This window comes from Ptychodera flava, chromosome 17 (genome assembly GCF_041260155.1).
Source record: "Ptychodera flava strain L36383 chromosome 17, AS_Pfla_20210202, whole genome shotgun sequence".
In the NCBI taxonomy this organism is placed as follows: domain Eukaryota; kingdom Metazoa; phylum Hemichordata; class Enteropneusta; family Ptychoderidae; genus Ptychodera; species Ptychodera flava.
The window spans coordinates 23,240,362-23,250,329 of NC_091944.1; the positions used below are offsets into that span (position 1 = coordinate 23,240,362).

A 9,968-nucleotide genomic window follows, 5' to 3' on the forward strand; every position below is an offset into this window, starting at 1 on the left:
TTTTGTTTCGATGATTTTGTAAATATAAGTGTAAATATTAACCATACCTAAATTAAGTGTTACTATATATATAATATATATATACTATATATTATATATATATAATGTATATATATATATAATATATATATAGTGTAATGTACGAAATTTAAAGTATACATAGAGTGTAAATATATAATGTAATGTACGCAATTTATAAATGTATTAACATATATATATATATATATATATATATATATGTGTGTGTGTGTGTGTGTGGTGTGTGTGTGTGTGTGTGTGTGTGTGTAGAAAGGGTTCCCTTCCTCCGCGAGTAAGCTTATTTTCAGTGTATAGAAAAAGTAACGTTACCCAATAGAACCACGGATTCAAGGTGGAATCATTTTCTTCAGCAATATCGAAATGACTCTCTCAAACGGAAACTATTCTATGTAAATGGCCACGAATTTAAGAACGGATGTTATGGACGGACTTTGTAACGATAAAAATTAAACCTAACTGAAGCTGACCTCAATCGTCTAAAACCGGGTATTTCTGTAAAATCTGTCACATTTTGCCCAGAAACAGACCCTCTTAAATAACGAAATTTTTATTAAATAAAGGCTTGCGTTTCAAAGATTTTGTAAATATTAGTGCCCTTTTAAACTTACCAAAGCTATATAAAGTAAAATACTTTCGGTTCAATGATTTTGTAAAAATTAGTGTAAATATTAACTTTAACAACATTAACTGTAACAATATGTATATAAATATATATATTATATATATATATATATATATTATATATATATGTATATAGTATATATATATATATATATATATATATATATATATAATATATATATATGGTGTAATATTAATGTAAACGTATGCATTTTACTATGTATGTAGTGTAAATATTAGTGTAAATTTTAACGTAAATTACACAATCTTATAATATATATATTTGGAACGATTCCCTTCTGCCGCGAGTGAGCTTATCTTGTATAGAAAAAGGTGACGTTACCCATAGAACACGGATTAAAGGTGGAATCATTTTCTTCTGCAATATTGAAATGACTTTCTCAAACGGAAATTGTTCTATGTAAATCGCTCCGAATTTAAAAGCAGCTGCAATGGACGGACTTTGTAACGATAAAAATTAAACCTAACTGAAGCTGACCTCATTCGTGTAAAACTGGCCCATGTCTAAAGCGAACATTTTGGACGGATTCACATACGGAAATATACGAGCTTATTTGACTTTGACTATTTAGGCCACAGAGATATATCTAATAAAATCAAATCAGTCACTGGTCGAAAAGATATATCCCTAATTAAATGTAATGTGTTACACCAACCTTAACACATTAATTTGAAGAGAGGTGTACCGTGTTAAAAGTATATCCCATTGACCGATAAAATGATGTAAAAGATAGACATCGAATAATCTAGGATTGTAAACAACCCCCAAAAACTGTAAGATTATGGGACATTCTTAATTAAAGTAAAGTCACCTGACTAAATAAGAGGCAAATGTTGTTATGCCCTAATTACTTAAACAGAGTTGAGTAAACTTGTGCAGTTTACGGACGGGACGAACTTCCTTAGTTTTGATAACACAATCGCTACAGAAAAAGATGGGACGTGATTGAGTTGAAGATACTGGACGATGATAAGGTCAGTAAAAGTGAACAAATGTGCTTACATAGATTCATACGAACGAATCACCTTGATTCCGACTTATCAAAAAATGTAACTCTACTGACATGGACGGACACACAACATGCAGCGTAATGCATAAAGCAAAGTTACTGAGTATGCTGAGTGTTCACAAGTCCATTCTTCTTGTGACTTCTAGTCTTCATTACATCTGAAATCTGCATAATCGAATAAAACACAATTATTAGTGCAACTTAATGAGTTCGTTTCGCGAATAGGCCTTGTGTTGTGATCAGCTGATAGATGACTCAAGGATGTACTAACTTTTGAAGATGACAGTGGATGAGACTGTCTAGGTAGATTTAAGTTAATGAATCTATGAATTAAATTCATGTTGCAGTGAGAAATAACTTGATAGAGAAAAAGAAGGGAAAACGTTATTTGTTATGCTTGTTACCCTATGCTTGTTATGTAAGACACTCAATGCAATTATTTTAACGTCATGGACAGAGTACAACATCTAAGACCTTGACAACATGTGAAATTCTGTTCATTTTTCAAGGAAAACAGATTATTATCATGCTTCTACTTAAGTGCACTGATTAAGATTAACTTCGAAACTCGTCTTTGTTTCTTTAGCCCTCAATATATATATATATATATATATATATATATATATATATATATATATATATAGGCCTATAATATAGCCTATATATATAGGCCTATATATATATATATATATATATATATATATATATATATTATATATATATATATATACAAGAGTTACCTGTTTCGTTGATGAAATGTTGCTCTGATCTCCATTGTTTGGTCGTGCGATGAGCGAGAAGTGCTCCTCGAGGAATTTCTCCTGGAAAGAAAGGCGTACCCGTTGAAATAAAAAGGTTTTGTACTTCGGAGATTTGTGTTAATTATTTTCGTTGGTCAACTAGATTGTATTAGCGACAATCGATTGACAATCAATCGTAGGTATAATGACCTAGTCGTCGTCGATTTTCTTTGTGTGAATACTTAAATTCTCGCAAAATCAGAATGTGTATTTTTGCGATCGCTCTTAAATGTTTCCGTTCCGTTTTGACTACTAGTGTATAAATAAGTCGCTATTTACCACACCACACACCAGGAGTTTGTTGCATTTATAAGTTAAATCACGTCAATTAATTCAATGATTGATATGAAACACATTCCTTCAATTATCCTACAATTGTCCTTTATTCTTTGGTTTGTTACAAGATACCGATGAGTCGCCATGTTTTGATCAGTGATAACCCCTGGTGCAGCCCTCGCCAACGTCAAATAGTTTAAACTCTTACATTGAAATCACCAACCTCGTCTGCGTAAGTGCCCCTTGCGCACTCAATTCTTCCGTCTTGGTCGAGATGGCCATAGTAGTCGTAGAACCCAAGATGCTGAGGACCATCACGAACATAGCCTGGTAAACCGTGCTTTCCTTCCACATGCAGGATTGTGTCCTCCGCTCTATAGACCGTGCCGTCAGAGTCTACCAAAAGGAGATGGTCAGACCCTATTCTGCCCAAATATCCGAACATATACAGCTTCTTACCAACGCAGCATTTCTCAAACTCATCGCGTATGACATCGCAAGTGTCGCCAGTTCCATTATGAAGTATCAGTTCCCAGCCATTGATTTTGATTCGCTGCCCAATGTACTGCTGTAGGATTTTACCGTAGTTTTCTATCATGTTGGAGATTTCTTTTGCAAAATCTGCTTTGTCCGAATCTAAGGGCGTCACAACTTGTAAGTTTATCATGTGGTTATCTCTCTGGTTTTCAACGTAATAATACCGGGCGCGCTTTGCTGAGTGTTGTGCCATCGTCGTATCTTCTCTACATTCGTCATGGCTGCAAGGGCCTGCCATACTTGTCCTGACTAAACCTTTCGGCTAGTTACAATCTGAATTAACAGATAGAGGGAGTACGCGCGTTAGGGTGTCGTGTCATCTGGTTGCAAAATTTGTCAGGTGGTTGTTAGCTACGACACACCCATATTTGGTTATGTTTTCGATGTCAAAGGTCAGAGTGGAAAGTCCGCGCAAGTGTGCTCACATGGCGTGCCTCGACCTAGCTCTAGTGATCAAAATATAACAAAGCACATTTTCATTTGTGCCATTTCTAAGCAAGTGAGTTCGATTCTTGATCGTAGGCTTGTAACACAACGCAAGGATACGATTTCTCATATATCTCTGGTGCATGGTGTTAGCATGCAGGCGGTTTTAAAATTCAGAGGTCAGACGAAACCAAGTCTACATACATCAGTCATCATGATCGACCTCGACTGGTAGAGCTAGAATTCAAAGATTCAGCACTTTGTTGTGTGATTGTTATGGTGCAAAGCCGTACAAAGCGTGTGCCAAACTACTGTGCTTGCTTTTGTATTCATGGCACTGCTAAATATCAATAGCAAATCTCTTAGCCACATTTTTTATCCGTATTGAAACCAATGAAGGTTTGACTTTTAAAATCTCTGCTACCTCCATGGTTAGACTGATCACTTTAACCTTAGGGGTGTTACACACAGCGGTCTACACTAGCTCTTTTACCATCGTTGAGAGCAATAATAGTTAGCATGTCTTTTAAATTCACCAGTTGTTTCACAGTTGTGTCAAAAGAGTCAAAGAGATGTCTTGAAACACATCAAAGTCTACTTATTTAAAAGCATTAAGGTGTTTAGCCTTGTTTTACATTATCACTTTTCTCTTCATCATAGGATGCATGCTTCAGTAACAACTGTAAAATATGCTCGAAGCATTATAGACTGCAGAGAAGCAGATATGTCCTGCAAGCTTTGCCCAGTGAAGATGTTTCGTCCTACGAAATACAAGTGGAAAGTAAAAAGACACATTCAGGCCCACATGAAATCCTCAGTACCTTGTGGAGGTAGGCAGCTAAATATGTTTGTCTTATTGTCAATGTGTTCTGATGTATTAGCTTTAATAAATTAATTCATGTGTCACCTGGTTGCACGGAGACTCCGGTGCATCTCTCTTATCTGCTAAGGCAGCTGTGACTTCTAAATTTTTTCATTGGTTTTTATCTTTTTATACTATCATTAACTGATTTGTCTAATCAAAATTGCATACAGGCTCTGCATTTGGAGCATGCTGAGTCACAATGTGTCACCTGGTTGCACAGATACTCGGGTGCATCTCTCTTACACTGACAAGGCTCTGACTTCTAAGTTTTCCGATTGTTTTTCATCTTTGAATGCTTGCAATAATTCATTTAACTTGTCTAATCAAAATTTTATGCAGGATCTGCGTTTGGAGCATGCTGAGTCACAATGTGTCACCTGGTTGCACGGAGACTCCGGTGCATCTCTCTTACTCTGCTACGGCTGTGACTTCTAAGTTTTCTCATTGGTTTTCATCTTTGTATGCTATCACTAACTGATTTAACTTGTCTAATCAAAATTTTATGCAGGATCTGCGTTTGGAACATGCTGAGTCACAATGTGTCACCTGGTTGCACGGAGACTCTGGTGTATCTCTCTTACTCTGCTAAGGCTGTGACTTCTTTTCCCATTAGGTTTTCATCTTTGTATGCTATCACTAACTGATTTAACTTGTCTAATCAAAATTTTATGCAGGATCTGCATTTGGAGCATGCTGAGTCACAATGTGTCACCTGGTTGCACAGAGACTCCGGTGCATCTCTCTTACTGTGCTAAGGCTGTGACTTCTAAGTTTTCTCATTGGTTTTCATCTTTGTATGCTGTCACTAACTTATTTAACTTGTCTGCAGGATCTGCGTTTGGAACATGCTGAGTCACAATGTGTCACCTGGTTGCACGGAGAGTCCGGTGCATCTCTCTTACTCTGCTACGGCTGTGACTTCTAAGTTTTCTCATTGGTTTTCATCTTTGTATGCTATCACTAACTGATTTAACTTGTCTAATCAAAATTTTATGCAGGATCTGCGTTTGGAACATGCTGAGTCACAATGTGTCACCTGGTTGCACAGATACTCCGGTGCATCTCTCTTACTGTGCTAAGGCTGTGACTTCTAAGTTTTCTCATTGGTTTTCATCTTTGTATGCTATCACTAACTGATTTAACTTGTCTATTCAATTGTATGCATGATCTGCGTTTCGAGCATGGTGAGTCACAGTGTGTCACCTGGTTGCACGGAGACTCCGGTGGATCTCTCTTACTCTGCTACGGCTGTGACTTCTAAGTTTTCTCATTGGTTTTGATCTTTTTATGCTATTACAAAGTGATTGAAGTTTTAAAATTAAAATTTTATGCAATCGTCTGCTTTTTGAGTATGCTGAGTCACAATGTGTCACCTGGTTGCATGGAGTCATGTGGTGCATCTCTCTTACCCTTATAAGGCTTTGACTTCTGAGTTTCTCCTTGGTTTTGCTCTTTTTATGCTATTACAACATGATTCAAGTTTTCAAATCAAAATTGTATGCAGGAATCTGCTTTTAGATCATGCTGAGTCAGAATGTGTCACCTGGTTGCACAGAGACTTTGCAGTGGTATAAAACTTGCTATATAAGGGGCGCTGCACCCAACACAGGGTATTTCGCTCCTAAATCACTTTTTTGCAAATATTCATTCAATTTTAATGAATTTGTTAACCCAAGATTAAAATATTGGTTGGGTTCATCTTCAAGGTTGTCAAGCTGTCGTAGGCTGCTTGATAAAGAAGTGTTAATTTTTGCAAATGTTTGCAAATCACCCAATTTCCTGGCTTCTCTATTCTTCCAATTTCAAGATTTCCAAACAATTTAACTCCATACTGACTTGGTCAAATTGTCTTAAATTTTCACATTATTGTCTTTAAATGCTGTTAAACAAAACTTTTTTTTGTTTGCCAATAAAGTTCTTACATTTTGAATAAGAGGCATTTTAATTTGTATGAGGATCATGTACTGTAAAATATGTTCAGAAGTAACCTGCCAAAAGAAGGAAATGACCACCATGTTAAAAGTGATATTTTATTCAAATCATATGTGTCACGTGTCTATTTAGGGCAACTGTTGTCAGCTACACTTATATATAATCATTTTGAAGGTTTATGGCATGTCTGTTGAAAACAGAGAGTATTAAAAAAGACTAATTTTTGATATGAAACGTGTCTGTTAACGGTGTGTATTCTGATGTAATAATTGAATTTTATTTATTTTGGCAGTATCCTTGAATGCTATGACACTGCCTTAAGAACAGATGGTAAGAAGTTTGATTTGGAAGAGGAATGTGAAAGAAACGTCAATGTAAGTAGTGGTATTACTGGTATGTACATATGTTGCTTCTCACATGGGGTACCATTTTGTGTAGTTATTATATTACAACTCTCAAAATTTAGAGGGCCTGTAATGCTTACTTTCGATGATTCTTTTCATTATTTATATTTGTCCATTGTAAGTTGTTATTTTACTACAAAAAGAATGTTTAAAAACAATATTTAGCTTGTCAACATAGCATTTGTATGTGTGATTGCACTGATATTGGAAAGCATCCGTAAGGACTTGTTTTAAACATCAGCATCCTGGTGCAGAGTATGCTAGGTTATCAGACTCAACAAGGAGCCACATGCATAAGCAGGGGAGTTCATCAACACCAGTGCTAAGTAAGAGCATTTTAACAAATATTTTTTATCCAAACACAGAACTCCTATGATCATTGAACTATTACATTCTATTGAATTACATTTCCAATGTTACTGTACACAAGTTTATGGGCTAAGCCCTATCATGATATCATACATTTTATGACATTATCTACCACAGGTTTTCATGGATGAAAGAAATATACAAAAGTGTATTAATATTATGTCTATATGTCTATTTTTCTCATTCAGGTTTGTTGTAGACTACATCGCAATTGTGTTGTTGAAGGAGGCTGAAGTTTACCTTGTGTCAAGGAAAAGAATGGTTATGCTTGAAGTATTGCAACAGAAATCTAAATATACTATTCTACAGGGATAAGCTTATTGACATTTGTCCACATTGTTATGAAATATTTTAAAACTTAAATTTAAGGCAATTATTGTCATATTTAACCAAAAATATCATTCAAAAGTTCTTGTCAGACACAATTATATTAATTATACATGTCCCTTGGGATGACATCAATAAGATTTTGTAAAATCGTGCCAAGATATATATGCAACTTTGTATTTTTGAGATTATTTTTGTCATTGTAGATCTATTTTTTCTTAAAAACTCCCTGTCAGACTTTTTGATATTCAGTATACAGGTCCTTAAAATGACTTAAGTCAGATATTTTATACAGTGAGAAAATGCAAATTTTTTTTGGAGCATATTTTGTCAATTTTGATCAAAAAGTGCTTTTGTCTAATTGGTGTTTATCTGATGGCTTTGCATTTTCTTATAAAAATCCCTGGAGACTACCTAAGCCAAATCATTTTTCAAACTGGGGGAACCCATGATTTTTTATTTTTGGAGCCAATATATTACTCTGCAAGCTTGAATGACCTATACCAACCCCAAATACCTTGTAAAACAATTTTGAAGACACTGAAAATAATGTAGTTTTATTTGGTGTCAATTTGTAGTGAAATGTGATCTAGAAAAAAGTTGTGAGGCTATGTTTTATGTAGTGGACCAACTTTAGCAAACATTTCATGGAGGAAACCCCAAACACTGATGAGGAATTTCAATCCACAAGAAGGCATTTGGCAAGATGCGCCATACCATTAAAACAGACTGCAGTTTATTTGTATTAGCTCCAATCATTTTGTTACACAAACAAAAATACCTGTCATGTCATCACTTAATTAAGTAAATCTTCACAAAGATGGAGGCAGCCGAGTGAAATCATGTACAGATTGAATAAGATGAGTGATGAATGATAATATCAGGTCACTTCACCACACAAACAGAATAAACAATGATATTAATGTTGACGACCTATCCCTCTGACACCATATTGTTTTTTGATCAGTACCCTACATACATTTACTCCTTCCGAGGTATGATTTATCAGTTATCATCGACCAATTACCAGTGGTTGTCTGCTTTTAATTACAACTTTGAACTTGCTGTAGACAATGTTGACTTACTATTTGCTTGCAGTAATTGTCAAAATATAGTTGCACATTTTTATCTCACTGAAACCAAGAAGTTTTCACATTTAATGTTACACATACTACTCGTAAAACTAAGAAGTTATTGAAATCTTTCAATTTTTCTCTGACGTCCAACATTGGAAAGTTAATGTAAGTTTCCTTCTCACCAGTTGTTTATTTGGTGTGTATATTGCACATTGTATTCTTGGCTCATATGTGTATAACTTAACTCCGAGTAAATCATCCCAACATTTCACAGCAAGGACCATCAAATTTTACTGTTGATCTACAAAATTGAAAAGTGGCTGTTAAAACGGAATTCTGCGTGCGAAAATTGAAAGTTCAAAGTCTTTGCAAACACAATAGCATTTTGAGTGAACAAGTGGAAATAGTAATACGTCATATTGTTTGTTAAATAGGAGCAACACTGTGCCCTTGGTGGTGTATTTTTAAATGTCTTGCAGAAATTGATATTTATTACTATTGTTATTATTGCTAATTGTTGTTTTGCCTGATTGAGGCACACACCTAGCTATCCTATGGATTATCTTGAATATTATCACAGCACAGCTACATGAGCCACCAGGCTGCTTGTTGAAACACCTACTTGTAGGGGTTTTAACTGACTGCTAAGCTAGGCGAATTAGTATTGTAGATATTGTGAGTTCAAGCCCCATAAAAATGCATCAGCAAGACTGCATCAAAGTTGACCACTTTTACTGTACATGTTGTTCACAAATTTAGTTCTAAGGCCATCAAGAATAGTTTATGGGATCTTTTAGAGTAATTTAACATAAGGGCCTGGGGGAGTCAGAGGAATGTGAGGGTAGTCACTCAAAAAATTGAAAGCTACTAGGGGGTTGATCAAAATGTGGAGAGAAAGAAGGGGGTTGCTCAATTTTTGGTACAAAATGAATGGAAATACCTCTCAGATTGCACCATTTCATCAATTTCTCAAAATTATTGATGCGACACCCCTCTCACTTCCTCTCCCCCTAGGGTGTTCTAAAAGTTTTACTTAGTAAAAACAAATAGAAAGCACCTAATATTGTACCAAAGTGCATCATTGCACTCATTAATTTCTCAAAATTTTTGACGCGGGAGAGGAGACACGCCTCTCACGCTTTCCCCCTTTGGGGTGTTCTAACAGTTTTACACAAATTGATAACATCTCTCATATTGCACCAGACTGCATTATTGCACACATCAATCTCTCAAATTTTCGACACGAGAGGGTACAACTCCTCTGA

The 9,968-nt window shown here is 35.4% G+C and overlaps 1 protein-coding gene across 3 annotated transcripts; it reads right to left on the reverse strand.

The window, feature by feature from the left end:
* Window positions 1-272: 272 nt before the first annotated feature.
* LOC139116491 (uncharacterized) lies at window positions 273-3,561 on the reverse strand. 3 transcript variants are annotated; one of them, XR_011548313.1, is made up of 4 exons: window positions 2,976-3,561; window positions 2,432-2,512; window positions 1,145-1,856; window positions 273-491 (listed from the first exon to the last, which is right to left on the reverse strand). XR_011548313.1 is itself a non-coding variant. In XM_070679112.1 (3 exons), the coding sequence occupies exons 1-3, from the start codon at window positions 3,540-3,542 to the stop codon at window positions 1,788-1,790; spliced, it is 702 nt and encodes a 233-aa protein (XP_070535213.1). In that variant the 5' UTR covers window positions 3,543-3,561; the 3' UTR covers window positions 1,080-1,787. The 3 variants fall into 3 exon arrangements, 2 of the variants coding, with proteins under 2 accessions (XP_070535213.1, XP_070535212.1); XM_070679112.1 differs by lacking the exon at window positions 273-491 and having other exon boundaries at window positions 1,080-1,856; window positions 2,991-3,561; XM_070679111.1 differs by lacking the exon at window positions 273-491 and having other exon boundaries at window positions 1,080-1,856.
* Between the last annotated feature and the right edge of the window lie 6,407 nt (window positions 3,562-9,968).

Coding starts and splice junctions, on each gene's coding strand:
- LOC139116491 (XM_070679111.1), bottom strand. CDS start 3,542: ATGGCAGGCCCTTGCAGCCATGACGAATGTAGAGAAGATACGACGATG. Junction 2,513..2,975: donor ACGAGGTTGGTGATTTCAAT/GTAAGAGTTTAA, acceptor CTTTCTTTCCAG/GAGAAATTCCTCGAGGAGCA. Junction 1,857..2,431: donor ACATTTCATCAACGAAACAG/GTAACTCTTGTA, acceptor TCGATTATGCAG/ATTTCAGATGTAATGAAGAC.